The sequence below is a fragment of the Poecilia mexicana genome, unplaced genomic scaffold, assembly GCF_051168715.1.
Source record: "Poecilia mexicana isolate PSO_F unplaced genomic scaffold, ASM5116871v1 scaffold_6, whole genome shotgun sequence".
Classification (NCBI taxonomy): domain Eukaryota; kingdom Metazoa; phylum Chordata; class Actinopteri; order Cyprinodontiformes; family Poeciliidae; genus Poecilia; species Poecilia mexicana.
The window spans coordinates 4,501,859-4,521,526 of record NW_028263375.1 but is presented as its reverse complement, the minus strand read 5'-3'; the positions used below and the strand labels follow the sequence as shown (position 1 = coordinate 4,521,526).

General features: G+C 39.8%; 2 protein-coding genes across 3 annotated transcripts; one reads left to right on the top strand and one right to left on the bottom strand.

The window, feature by feature from the left end:
* Positions 1-457: 457 nt before the first annotated feature.
* Positions 458-10,411, bottom strand: dennd11 (DENN domain containing 11). Its single transcript, XM_015010989.2, has 9 exons — positions 9,810-10,411; positions 8,188-8,287; positions 7,952-8,110; positions 5,732-5,885; positions 5,514-5,652; positions 4,561-4,692; positions 4,328-4,478; positions 4,137-4,205; positions 458-3,354 (listed from the first exon to the last, which is right to left on the bottom strand). Exons 1-9 carry the CDS (start codon positions 10,189-10,191, stop codon positions 3,159-3,161), a joined length of 1,482 nt encoding a protein of 493 aa, XP_014866475.1. The 5' UTR covers positions 10,192-10,411; the 3' UTR covers positions 458-3,158.
* Positions 10,412-11,112: 701 nt separating this feature from the next.
* wee2 (WEE2 oocyte meiosis inhibiting kinase) lies at positions 11,113-19,139 on the top strand. 2 transcript variants are annotated; one of them, XM_015010991.2, is made up of 12 exons: positions 11,113-11,217; positions 11,404-11,713; positions 12,615-12,817; positions 13,892-13,949; positions 14,642-14,811; positions 14,883-15,004; positions 15,868-16,014; positions 16,135-16,233; positions 16,421-16,506; positions 17,022-17,192; positions 17,659-17,807; positions 18,728-19,139. In XM_015010991.2, exons 2-12 carry the CDS (start codon positions 11,420-11,422, stop codon positions 18,891-18,893), a joined length of 1,665 nt encoding a protein of 554 aa, XP_014866477.2. In that variant the 5' UTR covers positions 11,113-11,217; positions 11,404-11,419; the 3' UTR covers positions 18,894-19,139. The 2 variants fall into 2 exon arrangements, with proteins under 2 accessions (XP_014866477.2, XP_014866478.2); XM_015010992.2 differs by having other exon boundaries at positions 17,659-17,837; positions 18,728-18,807.
* The last annotated feature ends 529 nt before the right edge of the window (positions 19,140-19,668 follow it).

The window sequence follows — 19,668 nt, the reverse complement described above, 5'->3', positions numbered from 1 at the left end:
CACGAAGCGATGCTCAAAGGTGATTTAATGATGGCAGATCTCAGATTTATTTACTTACCGAATATGGTTCGTATTTACTGTGTTCACTTTTTGTCCTTATATTTAGCTTTCTAACTAAATATTTATTATGAAGCTAAATAAAAAGCTGAGTTTTCTATAAACTCCTGCAGGTCACTATAGCTGTAGATCCATTATAAATGTCTGTATTTCCTTTTAAATCAAAATATTTTGCTTGATAACCAAATATTCAGTTTGAAACTGACATTTATAAATGAATAAATAATATGGCTAAAATTTAAAAGAAAATTGTTTGATAAACTGAATATTGTTGCTGTTAATGTTTGACTTTACAAATTAACACCTTATTATTTTGACACCAGGTTATTGTATCTCCTGTGTGAGTTTATTGTGCTAAATTTATCATCGGATGCTTTATGGAAAGAAATACGACGAACTGTTGAGAGGGAGAGCTGTGGGATTTAATAACATTGAACCAGAATCAGTATTTTCTTGTGTTACAGTGAAACTGACAGGTAATCATGCTGCAGGGCTTTGTGTGTTTCACACTGGTGGAGGCTTCACTGCTACGTGGTGAGCGCTCCGGATTTACAATACAGTCAGGAAAACGGCTGCGTGGATGCTGGAGCAACGCCTCTGCTGAGACGGTTAGCTTGTTGTCCACAGCCGTGGAGGTTTCCACACAGACAAGGCGATGTGTCCAGTGCATGGTGTGTGTGTGTACATTCCCTTTTACATTAAAGCTGTAGAGCAAAAGCAGTCATAGGAAATCTGCAGATGGCTAACGCGAAGCACGGTGTAGAGACATTCAGCAATCAAAACTTAAAACTACAAACAAGCATTTCTGTGAAAAAAATACATTTTAAGGCCCCAAATTTGAAATAAAGCTTAACTGCCACAATTAGTGCATTTCCTTTTTATCCAACTCAAAATCACACATAAAGGTTAAAAAAATGAAACCATATATTTGAAATACAGAAGCGATGCTTGTAACAGTCGATAGCGAGACCGTTAGAAGTTTGAAACTGGAATGCAGTTTCTACTGTGAGCCTCCTGTGTTCCAACATGGAACAAATCACTGAAATTATCAAAATGACCGAAGGACTGAAAGCTCCTCCAGCCCGTCTCCGAAGCCTGGAGGAGAGGCAGCCAAAGTTCCTGCATCAGCCCCCAAACAACAAAATACGACGAGCGAACAAGATTCTGATGTTACATTATCTGGTTGACACCTGAAACCAGCTAATTCAAGAGTTTAAATCATAAACCCATCATATAAAAAGTTACAGTTAAGCACAACAGTGTGTGTGTGTGTGTGTGTGTGTGTGTGTGTGTGTGTGTGTGTGTGTGTGTGTGTGTGTGTGTGTGTGCGCGTTTGTTTGTAATACCTTGTGGGGACGATTTTCCTGACATATGCTACGTTGTGGGGACCAATCGCTCCTCGTGGGGACCGGAGCCTGGTCCCCACGAGGGGAAACCCTGTTTTTGGGTCAGGGGTCAGAGTTAGGGCTAAGGTATGAATTGAGTTTTGGTTAGGGTTAGGGTTAGGTATGTGATGGTTAGGGTTAGGAAAAGGGTAAAGGTCAGGTTTAGGCTGTAGAAATGAGTAGAAATTAATGGAAGTCAATGGAAAGTCCCCACAAAGATAGCAAAACAAACATGTGTGTGTGTGTGTGTGTGTGTGTGTGTGTGTGTGAGAGGAAATAATCCAGTGTTTGACAGAGTGCAGCATTAAAATTATGTGGTGCATGTTCACTGAAAACCTCCAACAAATATCACAAATGTGAAACTTTAACAAAAACATGTTTTAAAAACTACATTTCCCAGAATGCACCCATCCTTTTGGTCTGGTAATCAAAGAAAGACCAGCAGATACGGCCTGTGGTGAAAGTGCATAAAGCTTAAAGTATTTATTAACAGCCTTTCTCTTTCTTTCAGTCATGAAGGTCATGTTAATTTGGGGCTTTTAATAATATCATTGAATTTATTGTGAATTTCTCAGTTTTAAACAGGCTCAAAAATTAATGACATTTCAGTTGAAGTCCTTTTTCAAATTGTTCATTTTAGAGCCTTTATTAAGCCAACTGTGGCAACAAGAGGAACTGAAAAGGAGGAAGTTCAAACCAAATATTTCATTCATGATTCCCAACTCCAACGCAAGATATTTAAAGAGGAGCGGCAAAAGCAAATGAGGAGGATTAGCAGAGCTGCTGAATGGGTTTTGAATTGTTAGCATGAGACTGATATATCAGTCTTCAACGTTTAGCTTTCCTTTATAAATGTTTTGAAATATTACTGAATTTAAATGACTCCTTCCCAATGTGGTATTTATATCAATCATTTAAGTTGATTGATTACCAGGTTTTAAGTATTTCACAAAATTTCAGCCATTGATTTTGAACACCATCATCGATCAATCAATTTATCAAATTTTCTGTTTATGACAAAGTAATTTTTGGAAAATCTATTTTCCATAAAGAGGCGATTTTACTTTTAGTCTTAGTTCTGCTCCAAAATCCACAACTTTAAATATGACAGGGAAAATGAAAGAGGAGTTCATCTCAAACAGATTGACGTGTTATGATGGAAAACCCAATAAATCTTTATATTTAAAGATAATAGAAATTATATTTTGTATTTTCAATCAGGTTAAAACATCATTAAAAGCCCAGAAACAATAATATTCATCCTCCTCATGACTGGATGCTTCATGATATTCACGTCTTCCAGTAATAAAACAGAATCAGTCTCATTCGTTTCCCTTTCGCTTACAAAAAAGTTTTTAACTTTCATATTGCTTCCTTTCTGAAACGCAGAATAAAGTAGATTTACCAGAACCAGAAGTTCACAGCATGTTGAGGGGTTTGAGTCAGTTTAATTTCCCATGAAATGAATCCAAGTAGACAAATTAACTCCAGTGGGGGAGAAACTTTTTTTTCCTAATGCAACTTTGAGACTTTCTGAACCGTCAAACCAGGATCCAACAATCATCTCCCCAACTGAGTGTCCAGATCACCCACAGTGGGCCGGCTCCATAAACCCAGAGGTGAACAGATTAAAACCCCCACATGGGGGCAGTGTTTCCAGTGTGTTGCTCTGTGGGGGGGCTGCTGTCCTGGAGGCGATGGGTGGAGGTGGGGGGTTTAGGAGCAGCAGAGGTTGTCTATGAGCAGCGTGACGTCGATGCCGTAAACCTCCAGCAGGTCCTCCAGGAAGGAGCGGTCCCCCTGGGGGTCCAGCCCCATGGCCCTCATGTGGTCAGCAGTGATGGTGGGGTCAGAGCTGCCCGCCACCTCACACAGGGTCTGGAAGATCCGGTTGTTCAGCTCCATGAAGAACCTGGCAGACATTTTTAGACAACATCAGTATTAAAATATCTAAGATTTGTTCTCAAAGTACGCATGCGTTTTCCAGGAGCACGGTGCCATTTCACAGCGCAATTAAATGACTATAATAACTTCAGTCGTTAAAAACTGACTTAAAATAAATTTGACTTTGTAATTAAATGTCTTAAATTGGGTCTCTTTCCCTTTAAGAATTCTTCCTCTTTTTGAAGCTCCACCTTCAGGAAGTCATCACAACATGGCTCCTCTATTAACCTTTTAGATGCTTTTACCAGAGTTTCACTGAGCAGCAGCTCCTATAACTGGCAAATACCAAGTGTTTGCTAATTGCTGCTGGCTAGTCTGAAGGAGCTGAGTGGGGGAGGAGCGGTGTCTCAAAGGCGGGGCTAGGTCCAACAGGTTTTGCGAAGCTGAATGGTTGCCATGGAGATTAAAGGATTTCTCAAACATGAACAATCAAAGCAACACTCCAGGTTTGTTTTAGATGAGGGAAAAACTTCATAACATGATGAGGAGCTCAAAAAAGTCGGTTTTAGCTTACACTGCCCCTTTAACAGGAAGCAGAGGTTGCAAACCACACATCTGAGAAATATGGAGAATGGAGTTATGTTTCCATCTCCCCGTTAACACATCAACTCTTTTTCAGAAAAGCCAAAAAACCAACATAAGTGAGCATTAAAACTTATTTTTTTAAATGAGGAAGTTATTTTGAAATTAGCCATTTCTAAAGTGATCATTTAAATTACGCATGAAAAGTAAAACATTCCTTGGACTCACAAAATGAACAGATCCTCTTCGTTCGCTGTGCAGTTTTCATCCACCTCCTGAGAGTACAGCAGCATCTGTCTGGAAAATGTCGAAAACACATAAAATGTCTGAGAAACAGGAAATTAAATGAATAAAAATGGCAACTAAGAGGAATAAATGTATTTTGTTCACATGCCAGCTGTGTAATAATACTTTAGTACCTTTGTTCACTTAGTTTCCTGTACTTCTCCTTATCCGCTGCGTTCAGCCTGAGCAGCGGCTGCAGATGGCTTCTGTGCGTCTTCACATTCTGGTTATCAATGTAGACGTCATACAGCTCCTTCTTGTCCTCAAAAATCTTCTCTGTGGTGCCTTGAAAAACAGAAAAACCTGCTAATTTCTACACAACATAAGAACCACAGAGGATTTTTTAATGTATTGTGCCGAAACTCACAAGCGACGTATGAAAACTCTGTTTCCAGGGTGCTGATGTCAGCAATGTTGATGTAGAAAAACGGCCGTAATTCAGGCACAGAACCACCGATTCCAGGGATGGAAACATTAGCCAGGCAGCAACAGCAGTACACTGAAGGAGCAGAAGGGAACAGTCAAATCCAAGGACACCCAGAGCAGAAGCACTGGAAAGTTACAGACTCAAAAATAATTTGGCCTATTTAGCCTGTCATGAGAAGAGAAGAGGGGGTTCGTTTTTAAAAGTCTTATTTCACATGTTATTCATTCATTAAATGACATTTATATAACTAAATATTCTGCTCCAAACTAAATAGTTTGCCAACTCAGTATTTAGCTAGCAAACTGAATAATGTTTAGTTCTAAACTAAATATTTAGTTTACCAACTTAATATTTTATTAGCAAGCTAAATAGCTTCAAAATAAATATTTTGTTTGCTAACTAAGTATTTAGTTTGAAGCTAAATAGTTAGTGTGCTAATAAAATATTTTGTTTGGAGCTAAATATTTAGTTCAGCTTTCAAGCTAAATACTTAGTTTGGAGCTAATTATTTAAATTTTGAACAAAATATTTAGCACAATAAATATTTAGTTTACAAACTATTATTTAGCTTGCTAAGTAAACATTTAGCTTGCCAATTAAATATTTGTTTTGACTCTAAATAATGCGTTTTCTAATTGCTAATTAAAATATTTAATTTGAAACTGACAAATAACCCCCACTTTTTTCCTCTTACTTTATGCAAAATAATCCAAATTACTGCCGTCAACTTTTGATATGTAACTTTACAAATGTCACCCCGTACAGAACATCTATAATTTTACATTCATAAACCATTTCTTCAGTGATGAACAGAGATTAAAAACAGGAAATGGGTTTAGATTGTGACCACAAATGGCTCTGAAAGGCCTTGTTTTCAGGCTCCAGCTGCTCACCCCGGTAGCAGACCACGCCTATGGGCGGAGGAGAGAAGATGAGGAGCCGCTTCCGGAGCAGAACAAACTTCCACAGCACCATGATCTGCTCGCCGAAAAACTGGATGAACTGGGACATGCAGCCAGCCGGGTGGGTGATCTGCAGGGGACAAGGTTCTCTTACCATGCGTCTAGCAGCAGCTTCTCTGGTAAAATGAGTGAGTTTGGTGTTTTCAAACCTTCATCTCTGGGTGCATGCAGCGGTTTATGGAGGAGACGGTCCAGGTTGGGCACAACGAAACCAAACCGTTTCCTGTCGGCGGCAGAACCGCCTTCTTATCCTCGTAAAAGGCCTCCAGCGGCGAGTACTGGCCTGGACAATGCAGCTGGTGTCTGCAAGGCAAACAGCAGGAAACAAATGATGCAATCAGGTCAAAGTTCATCCAGATTTAAATCATGAACCACAACAAGTTTGCTAGAACAGCTGTTAAATAATTCCTTTACATCTTTTCACAGGTGGAGCATCCTGTCACACCGAACAGCCGTAGGTGTGAGAGTGATTCACTGAAGCTGTGTTCGTTGTGTGATTTTATTCAACAAATTTGTGCTGGAAGAGAAAATAAAAATGTGCAGACATCTAGCAAAAATAAAAATTAAATAAAAATGTGCAGACATCTAACAAAATCTCCTGAGTTTTAGTTGTTCACACTTATAAATTTGCATCAGTTTTGAGTTGTTTTTATCTCAAATGTTTCATTTTCCTTTTCAAAGCTCGTTTACATCCATATATCATAACTTTATGTCCCACTTTGATGGTGCAACACTCTGCCGGTAAAAGTACTGAAATGTTTCTAATTTTTTAACAAATGTCTGTGTATTTATTGGACGGTTTGTTAAGAACCAGCACAAAGTGATGCTGAAGCAGGTGATGCAAATAAAAACAGAACCTAATGCTTTAGCACTATTAGGCAAATAGTGCAAATGCACGATTGTTTATTGCGATAAACGATAATATTGTCATTATCAAAGACGCACTGATAAATCTGCACAGATTTTTTACATTTTGGCTGATCGACAACTGACTGATGCTTACATGAAAAACCGATCTTATCTGAAAATCAGCCAAGGAAAAAGCTGATTCCACCAAGGATTGACTCAGTGCAGCTGAGTACTAATGAACATCATACATTTTATTTGGAAAAAAGCTTGAAACCTTTTTTTTGTTCCACTTCAGTCAGACTTTACTTTGACTTTGTCTGCTGTATAAAATTATAAGAAAATCCAACTGGAAACTGAAAAGGTTCAGACTATGAATACTTTTTCTGCATCCATTTCTGAATATTTGGTTTTTACTCTTTTATCAGAGTCTCAGTTATTATTTTTCGCCTGAGTGTTTCCGCCTTGTTTGCATCTGTAAATGTTTATGCCAGTTTCATCATTTATCTTGGTTAACAGGCCTGTTAATCTTTAGCTCATAAAGTCCAGAGTTCACTGCATTTATGGCTGAATTTATTTCACTCTGACCTGAGAATAATGCTGCACAACAGAATTAAAGGTGTGTTGATTTGTTTTGGTTAAAATTATAAAACATTCCACAATTACAAAACTAAGCTAATGCACTATTATTTATTGCAATAAACGGTAATATTGTCATTATCAAAGATCAATAAACTTTAAATTCCTAAATAAATCTAACACTGGAACTGGAAGATATTTTATATAGCCAAAATAAACGAATAAGACAACTGAAATAATAAATAAGCTGAATTATGAAGTCTCAATAAAACAAAACATGTCTGCAGCCTCAGACAAGGAAAACAGGCAAAACTCACAGACAGGACTTTTAAAAACAAAAAAAGTGAAAACTCCTTTGCACATTGTGTCAAATGTTTGCAGCATTTCTCAAAATGGCTGCTTTCCAATATTAAATGGCAGCTTCTCTAAAGATTAAGTGAACTACATAATGCAAATGGAAATGATTGCTCCCATTTTCATTTATCAAGCGATTAATTGATTTATTGCTGACTGTGACGGCTTATTTAGGCGTCTGCTTGATGCCTAAAACACAACAACGGACCTGTGCAGCAGAAAACTCAAGCTGAATAACCAGTGAGGGGCAGGAAGCTGGATTCCTGCGGCTGTTTTTATTTCTACACAGCGAGAGTCAAGTTATTGTAGAAGAAGAGCAGAGTTATAGAAGAGAGGAGAAAAGATGCTGTCAAGGTTTCTAGATGCTTTGTGTTGAGACTCTGGAGAAACAGACACTAACCGACTTCATGTTTAATGGATGAGAACATTTTACACAAAGAAGAAAAAGTTTGGTGAGAAATAAAGAAAGAAGGCAGACAGGCTGGGGCCCAGGCACACACACACACACACACACACACACACACACACACACACACACACACACACACACACACACACACACACACACACACACACACACACAGCCTCACCTGACTTGGTTCTCCAGGAAGTGCATGTATCGGTACAGCAGAGTGTAGGACGGAGACAGGATTCCCACGGACTTCATCCTCGCTCCGCGCTCCAGCTCACTCTCCACCGGCATGTTGGCGAAGCAGGCCAGCCCGAAGTATTTCCCTTTACGAAAATATCTGAGCAGAAGAGAAACAATCAGCTGGGGTGGAAACGGGGGGGCGGTTCTGACGGACGGGACCGGATCTGGACCTACATGAAGTCACTGGTGATCCGGTGGGAGCCGCTGGCCATGGACTTGAACTCCACTCCGTCCAGGTTGACGTCATGAGGGAGACACCACTCCACCATATTCCCTGCCATTCACACACAGACAGTGATGTCACTTCCCTTCCTGCCTCCACTTTCCTCTGGGACACTTCCTCTAATTCTGGACGTTCCTCATAAATTCAAGAGTTCATGACCTCTGACGAAAAGGCTGAGTCAGATTGTGACTTTGAGTGAACATTAACCAGAAGCAAAGTCTCAGTTTTTCCTCCTTAATGATTTTGTAGCTGCTTCGTTTTCAAACTTTATCTCTGTTGGATTTTAAATTACATTATAAGAAATTTTAGAGAAATGGCTTGTTTTGTTTTTTTAAACCACTGACCAGAGGTGATTCAAACAAAAGTGTCCACCGACACAAAAAGCACAAATGAGTAACAGGGTTCAGATTTCTGCTGCAGGATTTCACAAAACCATTTTTAAAAATAGCACAGGGGTGGTTAACCAGGGGGCCTGGGGGGGCCACAGCACATAAACAACAACAAAAAAACCAGCCAATATTTCATCATGTAACATATTAAATGAGCCAAAGAGCCACTTGAGGATCCAAAGCTGCAAAGTGTAGAGCTATGGAGCTAAATTGGGGCCATAAATTGATCTCAAAACACAAAATTTTGATACTTAAGAGCATTTTTTAAAACTAAAGGGAAAAAAGTGATATCCTATGTTTGTATGATTAGTTTTGAAAAATAACAGCTATGCGGAGTTTTGAATAAATTTTTTGTCGTCTGTTGACATAAGCAGATTAAATTGGTGAAGCATGTTATTTTTCAAAACCAATCAAATATTGATGATGTTTTAAAAACATTTCCAATTCCCGGTTCCTGAATGTAATAGCTGGGAATATTTTCCAGCTGCTGTGTTGAGCTGTGATGATTTCACACCTCCTGTCATATGAGGCCCCGCCCCTGGTGCTTCAGGCCCCGCCCCCACACCAAACATGGCAAGAAGTTTTAAACTGAAAAAAAATCTGTAACTGAAAAAACAAACTTGAATCTGAAAAGTAGTCTTGAACAGTTTTTCAAGTTTCTATTTTTTATTATTATTATTTCTATAACTAATTTTATGGGCCCCATTTAACTCCATATCTTTCTGGTGACACCATTGGGCCTGGGATCCACATCCTTCTAGATCCGGCCTTGCATATATGCAGAACATTTCCAGAAAGACTGAATAGAATGGGTGAAGGAACATCCTTCTTGTTATGCAATCTTCTTTTGAAGATTGGTTGATTCTGTAAATTTTACCTCATTTTCTATTAAAAATAACAATTCATGCCCTATTGGAGAAAATGGTATTAAAATTAATTTCCATCATTCTAATTTCCTATAGGAATGATAAAAACAAGCTGTTTTGTTTTAGTCATGTTGTTTCTGTGGCTCTAAAAAATGTGTAGCTGAACTGAACGTGATACTGACTTTTGGGTTGAAAGGTCGCTGACCCCTGACCTTCTCCTGAATAAATATTAATCAATATGTTTTTGTTTTAACACATAAAATCCAGTAAATTATGGCAGAGATCACATGATGTTCGTTTCATGGTTCACTCGCTCACCTGATCTCGTATCAAAAGTCACCACAAAAACAGCCACGATCTGGTCCTTCTCCTCCCACTGACCCCGCGCCGTGACCCCGGGGAACGGGAGGGTCGAACCGGGAGGCTGCTGGCGAGCGAAGCCGCACCCGGGCGGCTTGTCCCTGCTCACAACCACAGCTGTGATGTTCCGTGTGGGGCTGTAGGTAACGGCGGTGGGGACGGCGGTGACGGCGGGGACGGCGCCGCTCCACCCCGTACCGGACATCGGTGTCCGTTTGTCCGCCGCGACGGTGTCGTCCTCCCGCTGCGGCTCAGGCGGCGGCTGGGCCGCTTGGTTCGGGTCGGGCGGTGGGATCTCCTCCCAGTCCAGCAGCGGGGCTCGGTCCGACTGCTCCACCATGGCGCCGCAGCCTCCGCGGACTCGGTGCGGGGAGAGGAACGGCGAAGGATCCGGCGGTGTTGGAGCGGGGAGCGGGTTAGACACGCTGCTGGGGCCGGATCATGGTTCCCTGCTGCTGCTGTCGGTTGTTTTCCACGGATTTGTAAGCGTGTCACATCCACGGACTGGCTGCTTTTACTGTTGTGATGACGTAGCTGACTTCCGCCCACGTGTCTGCATTACTATTTCATAGCATGACCTAATTTTTGTTTATTTAGCATGCTCTGAACATACTTCAGGGTTTTATTACAGTTTTGATGTTTTATCTTCTAAATCTTTTTTATACAGTTATATATATATATAAAAGATTTTTAATGTGCGTTCCAATTTGACTTGTTTGTCAGATTAAAAATAAATAACCTTTAAATTATTACGAATACCTTAAATTTTCTTTGGTCCCATATTTAAGTTTTCTTATTAGCATATTGTAATTGATCTTATTTGTTCTGAAGATATTATGATTCATATTTTAAATGAGTTTTTATTTTATTTTATTTTATTTTACACTGGTTAATACTTTTATTGTCATTCTATAGCACTTTGAGATTTACATGTAATTTTCAAAATAATAAAGGTTTGACTGCTCCAATGGCAAAAAAGATTTATTCTATTGATTATGTGAAATCATCTTTGTATCAATATGTTAAGAACTTAATCTAAGATTCGAAATATTGGTAATATTTTCTGTTTTATTTTTTTTTTATCAAGGTTTGTTTTTTTATGTAATATTCTCATTGTATATTCTTTTCTTAAATGGATTTATTTCTCTCTTTTGCTTAGTTTCTCGTGTCAAATTGTATTCTGTGTTTCTAGTCATATTGTTATTTTAATCTTCAATAAATAAAAAGAAAAAAGGGGTTAAACGATCAGCCAATCAGATCGCTCTCTGCGTTCACCCGGTGCGCTAATTGATTTAAACAGGAAGTATTTTACATACCTGGCGCTAAATGTGAGCGTGTTTGTGGTGGAGTGCAGGGCGTGTTGCTTGTAAGTAAACATTACTTTTTCTAGGGGGCCTTATACATAAATATGTGTTTTTTATTCTTATTTCTAATAAATGTCACATTTTATATGGATAAAATCGAAACTTTTGTATTAATCAACGATATTGAGCATCACTTGGATGGGGAATAGAAGAAGGCCTATATTTAAGCCTGTGTGTTTGATTTTAAGGTCAGAGTTGAGGAACATGAAGGAAACCTTCCCAAAGCCTCATTCTTCAGGCATGGCGGCTCTGTTTGGTGAGATCAGCCAGCAGCTGGACTTCTCCAGCTGCGGCGAGGAGGGAAACAGCAGCGACAACACCTCAGATGACTGCGCTGGCCTCCCGGGGTGCAGCCCCAGCCTGGCCTGCAGGACGCCCCGGGTGCAGCGCCACCGCAGCAGGAGCAACTCCTCCTCATCCCCCATGCAGAGCACCAGCCCCATACCTTACGCCTCCTGGAGGAAACTGAGACTATGCGACACGCCCAACACTCCCAAGGTAAGAACCACCTGGAAAACATCTCGAGGATTAAAGGAAGATATGAGCAGTGGTGCTCAAAGTGAGTCCTGGAGGGCCGGCATCCTGCATGTTTTAGTTCTCTCCCTGGTTTAACGCACCTGGATCCAATGATGGCTCATTGGAGAGAATCATTAAGAAGAACATTGACCTGCTGGAAAGGTTGTTACTACCACCAGGGAAAGAACTAGAACATGCAGGATGCCGGGCCTCCAGGACCCACTTTGGGCACCACTGATCTAGAGAAACGCATCCATGAATTCTCTTTAGTCTCATTGATTAGTGCAACAGTGTCCTCACTGATCCAGATCGCTGCTGCTGCTGCTGTTCTCACTAAAACCAGGACGATGGATCACATCACCCAGTTCTACAGTCCTTCACTGGCTCCCTGGAGCTCAGAGACATTAAAACACTGTTGGTGGTTTGTAAATCACTGAACTTGGCACCACAGTACATTAAGGATCTGCTGTGGTTGGATCAACCTCCCAGACCTTCTGGTTCTGCTCTGCATCCACAGAAGCAGAACCAAATTAGCCTTCAAGAAGCCTTCATGTTCTATGCACCACAAATCTGGAACAAACTTGCAGAAAACTGAAAAACAGCTGAAACACTGAGTTCCTTTAAAGTAAAACTAAAATCTCAGCTGTTTATAGTTGAATTTGAAACATTGACCAACATGTTTGATGTCTTGATGATTTTGATGTAATGTTTGCTACCAGTTTCGTTGGTGACTGTATGATGTTTTTATGATTTAAAGCACTTTGATCTGCCTTGTTGCTGAAATGTGCTTCACAAGTGAACTTGATTAATTGATTGAAGTGAATTTCCTCCTCCAAGGCTCCTTCTGATGAACCTGAATCATTTTATTTCACTCTTCTTGCAGAGTTTGCTCTCCAAATCCTTCCAGCTGTTTTCCAACATTAAGGTCAGTCACCACCAGAGGAGTCTGCGTTTTTCCTCTGCTGCCGCCTGCCTGGTCCAGGCTCCTTCAGTCAACGTGAATCCCTTCACTCCGGAAACGGTGCGCAGAAAGAGCGAGGTGCTGTGGAGAAGCGGCGAAGAGGAGGCCCACGATTACAGCAACAGGTGTTTTACCAGGACATCCCTCATCGATTAGACATTTTAAAGTGCAGACATATTTCCACAGTGGGGAAAATTCAGGTGCAACAGGAGCGTCGAGGTATAAGCTCATAAAAAATTCAACAAAATTACACATAACATACTGTGCCGTTATCAGAAACACCAGATAATTCAAGGGATGTGCAACTATTTTCTTTTTTATGTGCACTAAAAGACGACACATTAATTATATAAAAAATAAAAACTGATGTGCAATAACGGCATAAGTTATATTCTGTGATTCATATGGGGAGTAACAAAAAGTCAAATAACGCAAAACTTCTCGCATATATTTCTAATTTAGCACCACAAAGTAAATTTTTACTGCAAAAATACCACAAAAGCAATCATGAAATCCTGGAGGGACTGATCAGTGTGAAAAGCAATAACTATTTATTATTTTTAACAGTTTAATTTTTTTTTAACACTTTTAAAATATTCATGATCTTCATGTGGGACAAAATTTTTTTTTTTCTTAAAGATTTTTACCATCAAAGCTGGAAAAGATTTCAAGCTTCACATTCTGAAAAAAATTAAGTAACCATGAAGAATTGGAAATCATTCTCCTGATTTTTCTTTATTATTAATTCACCAGTTAGAACATGTAAAACACATATTCCAGACTAACTAATGGGTGTTGATGTACAAAATAATAACCAGTTTGACAGAATGAAGAATTAAAAAATAAGCAAAAAAGAGATGCACTTTGAAATGAATACATTTAAGACAAAACAAAATAGTGTCACATGTTACAGTGTTTGTAACATGTGGGATGGGAAACATGTTTTTCTTCTAATCTTTGCAGTTATTTTCACATTTTTATTATCATATAATGAAAATGAGTATTTAGTTAAGAATATCTGGCCCTTTATATCTCTGCTGGATGATGGAGTTGATCATTTATGGTTTTTATGTTCGACAAGGAGAACTGGAAATTGTATTCTGGATTTAACGGGACGGATGAGGGATGGATGAAACGGCAGAAATGTCATCTCTCTTTTTTAATTTTCATTTGGGGGGTTTCTGTTAAAAATCTTCCAGGTTGAAGCACAGCCTGGCGTCATCTGAAGAGGATGATGAAGCCTTCCTCCCACCAAAGGTACGACTATTTTTATCGATGCCCACAGCTGAAAATAATCCAGCCTATCAGATTCCTCCGCTGAGCCTTCATCATCGGCTTTGTCATCTTCAGCTGGCGCCTCGTTTGGTCCAAAATGACTCTCTGCCACTTCTGTTTCCGGGATTCCTCTGAGGAGTCTGAGGGAAATGAAAGCTGAATGCTGTCAGACACTTTTTGTTTTTTTGTTGTTGTTTTAGGGAGGAAGTAGCACCATATTTGGTGAGATCAAAGAGAATCCAGGACTTCCTCTGCATGATGCTCTGTATGGAGCTAAATTGGGACCATAAAGTTTGTTCAAAAGGGGAAAAAAAAAGATTTGAAATTTAAATTAATTTGAAGAAAATTTGAAAGTGGGCGGGGGGGGAATAGAAGTTAAAAAAAACTTTAATCTGAAAAGTAGTTTCCTTTTTTCAGTCTCAAATTTGATACTGGAAAAAAGTATTAAAATAAAGATAAAATGAGAACAAAATTTTATTTTCAGATTTTATTTTGAGATTAAAATTTTATCTTTAGATTCAAATCTTTATATATATATATAATATATAATTTTTTTTTTTTTTTTTAGTTTCAAACTAATTTGTATTTTTTTGTTTGTGGAACAAACTTTACGGCCCCAGTTTCTCTCATACTCTGCTGCTTTTAGAAGTGTTTGCTCTTTCTGGTCCCACCAGCGCCGAGCGGTCCAGGCCTTCATGCTGTCGCGCTACGAGAGCGAGTTCCTGCAGCTGGAGTGTGTCGGCGTCGGCGAGTTTGGCGCCGTCTATAAATGCGTGAACCGGCTGGACGGCTGTCTGTACGCCGTGAAGCGCTCCAGACGACCCCTGGCCGGCTCCGCCAACGAGTGAGTCTGAGTTTGGCTCGCCGCCGGGTCGGGTCAGTTCGGTGAGTTAAAATGTTTGGTTTTCCTCCCAGGCAGCTGGCCTTGAAGGAGGTGTACGCTCACGCCGTGCTGGGCCACCACCCTCATGTGGTCCGATATTATTCAGCCTGGGCAGAAGACGACCACATGCTGATCCAGAACGAATACTGCGATGGTGAGGGCCGCATCACAGCTTGAAGGAAAATGACATGGAGGTCGGAGATGTGGAGCTGGGGGTGATAAATGTCTCGTTGGTGACAACACTCAGTTCCTTAGATGACTACAGTTTGACATTAATCCAGCCGTCTGTCCATCCACCCACCGTCTCCGTCAGGAGATCAGATTATCTAAAGTTTGCATTTCAGAGTGAAGTTTCAAAACTCAGTGATACTTTTAGTTCCTCCAGGAAACTTGCTTTGTTTTTTTTTGTTTTTTTGTTTGTTTTTTTTGACTCCGTCAGGTTTTTGTGGTGCCATTTTAGAAATATTTGCAATGAATTTTGCTTTTTTTTTTTTTTTCTGATTAAACCCCTGTCCAAAATCCATATATAAGTTGAAAAATAACAGACAGGTCAGATAAACATTTTTATTCTTTAAAGAACTTAAATAGCTCGATTTGTCACTTGCCACATTGATGACAAACTAACTGGACATCACGTCAGGCTGAAGCTGCAGTGTGGTAGCAGAGGAAATACTGCCACCTGCAGGTTGGTGTTAGTATCACGCCATGTTTTTAATTTTTGAAGAACATGTACAATAATGCCACAGTTCCGCATTATTGTGAAAAACAAAATCAGTGTTTGTATAAATTTAATTGCAGGGCTTCATGCAAAAGAAGCCCAGATAAAGTTCAGATCGGTCTGTACTGCTAATCCTGTTATTGGTCTGATGTAATATAGAAACAGAATTTGGGGTTTTTATTGCCTGAATCCTCAAAATAAACAGAAATAAACCACTTTGTGTGGGGAGAATCTACAGAAAATATTTGCTTTCATTGGTGTTACTGTAATAAACATTTAATTGTTTTTTCTAATTTAAGGTGGAAGTCTGAGTGATGCCATCATGAAGAAGTCAGTGCAGGGTGAGCTACTGACGGAGGCAGAGCTAAAGGATCTGCTGCTGCAGGTGGTGATGGGTCTGAAGTTCATCCACAGCTACGGTCTGGTCCACCTGGACATCAAACCAAGTTTGTTCTGTCTACTTCTGTCTTCATACTGGGATCTGCAGCCTTCCTGTTCCCCATACCTGCAGCTCTCTCTTTACATGCAGCCTTCCTGTTCACTAAAGCTGTTGCTCTCTCCTCTAGGTAACATATTCATCTGCCAGCAGCCCAGCGCTGCTACAGGGAGAGAGAGTGAGGGGGAAGATGAGGAGTACTCTTCAGCCAGAGTCCTCTATAAAATTGGTATTTAATGTGGCACTTTAAGTAGGCCAATTAAAAACAAAAAACACCTGACTACTATGGAGTTCTCAATCTATATAAAAATATCGTCCATGTTTTTGTCCCATATCTTTGACATTAAGGCAAGCACTATCATTTATTTTTGTGACTAGAAGCTCTGATGTAATGATTTTGTTTTCTGTTCCTGCAGGTGACCTGGGTCATGTAACCTCAGTGAGCCGGCCTCGGGTTGAGGAGGGGGACAGCCGCTTTCTGGCCAAAGAGGTTCTGCATGAGGTGAAGAATTTCTTGAGCTGCATGAATTTGAATTATGAAATAAATTTGCTTCATGGAAACCAGTCCACTAAAACAAAAACCTGAGGCTTGTGGTTTTTTTGTACCACAAGCAAAAAATTGTGAAATGGTATGAGGATAAAAAATTCTTTAATCCTTTGTCAGCCGCATAGAATATGGTTTATTTTGCAAAACTGCAATGGAAAAACTTTTTTTCACACCACCGTAGTCATGTGATCAACAGGATGTTGCTACTTTCTGAAATGACAGACAACAGGAAGTAGTAGAAGGATGATAACGATGGTGTATCAGTTTGTTTTTTTTAATGACTTATCTGAATAAACTCATTCACGTATGATTTTTAATAAGCCATCTTACTTAATGAAAACATTGCAATATACATTTTTTTGCAGACATTCACCAGTTTTGTGGACATTTGTAATGGAACCTGGATGCTGTTGAGTCAATAAACCAGAAGTGCTTTCCCCTATTAACCTCCTGTTTCGTTTCGTCCTCAGAACTACGCCCACCTGCCGAAGGCGGACATGTTTGCTCTGGGTCTGACGGTGCTGCTGGCGGCCGGTGCCGCTCCGCTGCCCCCTAATGGAGAGGAGTGGCACCAGCTCCGAGAGGGGCAGCTCCCCCTGCTGCCGCAGCAGCTTTCTCCCGCTTTCATAGGCTTACTTCAGGTATTGGTAATCTTTACAAGTAAAGCAAACTTATTCAGGAACCAACTGACAGATTAGATGCATTTATTTTCTAGTTCTTGGATGTCCCTCCCCTCTGTGATGCTGCCCTGGGCAACTGTCCATATCAAAAACCGGCACTTTATGCGTGTTATCTCAAGCCAAACAAGTTTTAAGATTCTCAGTTTTTATATTCAGAGTTTTAAAGGAATTCATTGTATTTTAAAAGTTCATTTAGAAATCTCTCTCCGTTCATTTCCTGTGGAACTTGAGTGACGAGGCGACAGTCGCTTGTACTCATCCAGTCAAGCTTCTTAACTAAATCTCGTTTTTTTTTAGACTGTGTACTCCAGTTAACGATTAATTGATTAAATCAGCTGAAGATTATTTAACCGTTTCAGCTCTGGCTGAATTTGGAGCCTCCACCCGTTTAAATGCCCAGGTCCGTCTCTCTATCTCGTCCCCTCAGTCGCTGCTGGACCCGGACCCGGTGAATCGTCCATCAGCCAGAGAGCTCTGTAGGCACCCGGTGCTGAGGGAGAAGCAGACCGAGCGGCTGAACGCACAGCTACAGTGGGAACTCAACGTGGAGAAGTTCAGGACCGCCATGCTGGAGAAGTAGGGAGGCGGGATGGCTGCCACCTTCTGGTCAGACATGGCATTACCATACAATAGGCAGGATGGCTGCCACCTTCTGGTCAGACATGGCATTACCATACAATAGGCAGGATGGCTGCCACCTTCTGGTCAGACATGGCATTACTACAGAGGAGAAATATGGTTCTACGGAAGCACATCTCCTCTTTATTTTAAAAAATCATAATTTTAAAATGTCAAAAATATTGACAGTAACGTGTCAATATTATTGACATCAGTAATGGATGTACTAAGATTTAAAGTCAAAACTTCAAGTCTTGGTCATAATTTCAAACTTTAAAGTAATTACAAGAATAAATCATGTGCCATTTGGGCATTGACAGCTAATGTCAATATTATTGATGACAGTGATATTACTGTTATCAATAACTGACATCAGTTAACTATTGTTTTAAAGTCATAATTATGAGGATAAATTGAGTGTTAGTCATGGAATAACTTATAACTGTCATAATTACAAGAAAATAAGTTGCAAGTATGAGTTTTAAGTTATTTCAAACTGAACAGGTGCTACTAATGAACATCATAATTTAGTTTTCAAGTTATAATTATGAGAATAAGGTGTAATTTCGAGTTTTAAAGTTTTACAAAATTAAGTTGTAAACATACATTACATGTTTTAACAGTTATTACAAACTGCAAGTTCCACACAAAACTTAAAATTATGTTTTCAAAACTCATAATTATGACTTCCTGTTTGTTTTTTCATCGTGCAAATGGGCTTCCATAGTTTGTCAGGAAGAAGTGATGCAGACTGTAGCAGTCACAAGGGGGCGCCAGAGGTCGACAGCCATAAATCTGAATATATTTTTATGCATGAATTTAGGATGAAAGGAGCTTTTATTTTATGCTTCTCATGAATTGCATTTATTTTTACGCAGGGAGCTCCAGGAGGCACGGCAGGCGGCGTTGTCCCCGAAGCAGAACCTCTCTGCTGCATTGAAACCTCCCAGCAAGGTGGGCTCTGTACCAAGAACGGGGAGAAAACTCGTTGGCAGGAAAACTGCTCGATCTGTCAGCTTTGGTTGTCCAGGGTACGGAGTCTGACGTTCATGATGATCTGGAGAAATGTCTCCATTAAAAGTTGTGGCTCTAAATTCAAAGTGAAGCAATCTAACAGGAACGTGAACAGAAATGGCTACGTGTTCAGTCTTGTTCTTGTGGAACTGAAACTCTACAATGGTTCATTTGTTTCCTGCACCTCTTGTAACTGCATTAATGCAATATACTTGCCTGGTCTTTGACTTTTATCCTTTTTTTTAATTGTAAATAAACATTTTAATTTCTTTCTAATTCATGGAATTTTTATTCTGATTTCACTTTTTGTTTGCCAAGTTGTTTTTTTTTTATTTTAAAGGGACTTTCCAGTGGGGGGAATTTTTTCCTGTCTTATCTGAAGTTGTTCTGATGAAGTATGAGCCGTCCAGCTGTAAAGTCACGAGATGGGCAGTTCACTGACATCAGTTATTTCTAGATCTCTTCCTAACAGACTTCATTTTAAATATTAACAACGCATGCAAAAATATATTTTGACGTTTCTTTGTCTTTGTTTTTCTGGCTTTTTTTTTTTCTTTTTGATTTTTGTTTCCCTACAACTTTTGCATATTGGTCCATTTTTTACAAAACAGAACCACCCCAGCTCTGTTTGGATATTTAGACTATTTTACCCAAACTACAACCTCGTTTATCTTAACTATCTAAATACAAGTAATTGCCTAACTGGCGATTAGAGCTAAAGTAAATAAACAAGCCTCCCTCTTTGTTTGGAAGAATTCCTATGTCCAGTGAATGCATCTCTCCAACTCCAATCTTGAGTGTCATG

What these genes read in the sequence shown, in the direction of transcription:
- wee2 (XM_015010991.2), top strand. Translation starts at nt 11,420, where the DNA reads ATGAAGGAAACCTTCCCAAAGCCTCATTCTTCAGGCATGGCGGCTCTG. An exon ending in CAGAGTCCTCTATAAAATTG is followed by an intron (nt 16,234 to 16,420) that starts GTATTTAATGTG and finishes CTGTTCCTGCAG; the next exon opens with GTGACCTGGGTCATGTAACC. An exon ending in CCAAAGAGGTTCTGCATGAG is followed by an intron (nt 16,507 to 17,021) that starts GTGAAGAATTTC and finishes TTTCGTCCTCAG; the next exon opens with AACTACGCCCACCTGCCGAA.
- dennd11 (XM_015010989.2), bottom strand. Translation starts at nt 10,191, where the DNA reads ATGGTGGAGCAGTCGGACCGAGCCCCGCTGCTGGACTGGGAGGAGATC. An exon ending in GCATGCACCCAGAGATGAAG is followed by an intron (nt 5,653 to 5,731) that starts GTTTGAAAACAC and finishes TGTCCCCTGCAG; the next exon opens with ATCACCCACCCGGCTGGCTG. An exon ending in AGGCGTGGTCTGCTACCGGG is followed by an intron (nt 4,693 to 5,513) that starts GTGAGCAGCTGG and finishes CTGCTCCTTCAG; the next exon opens with TGTACTGCTGTTGCTGCCTG.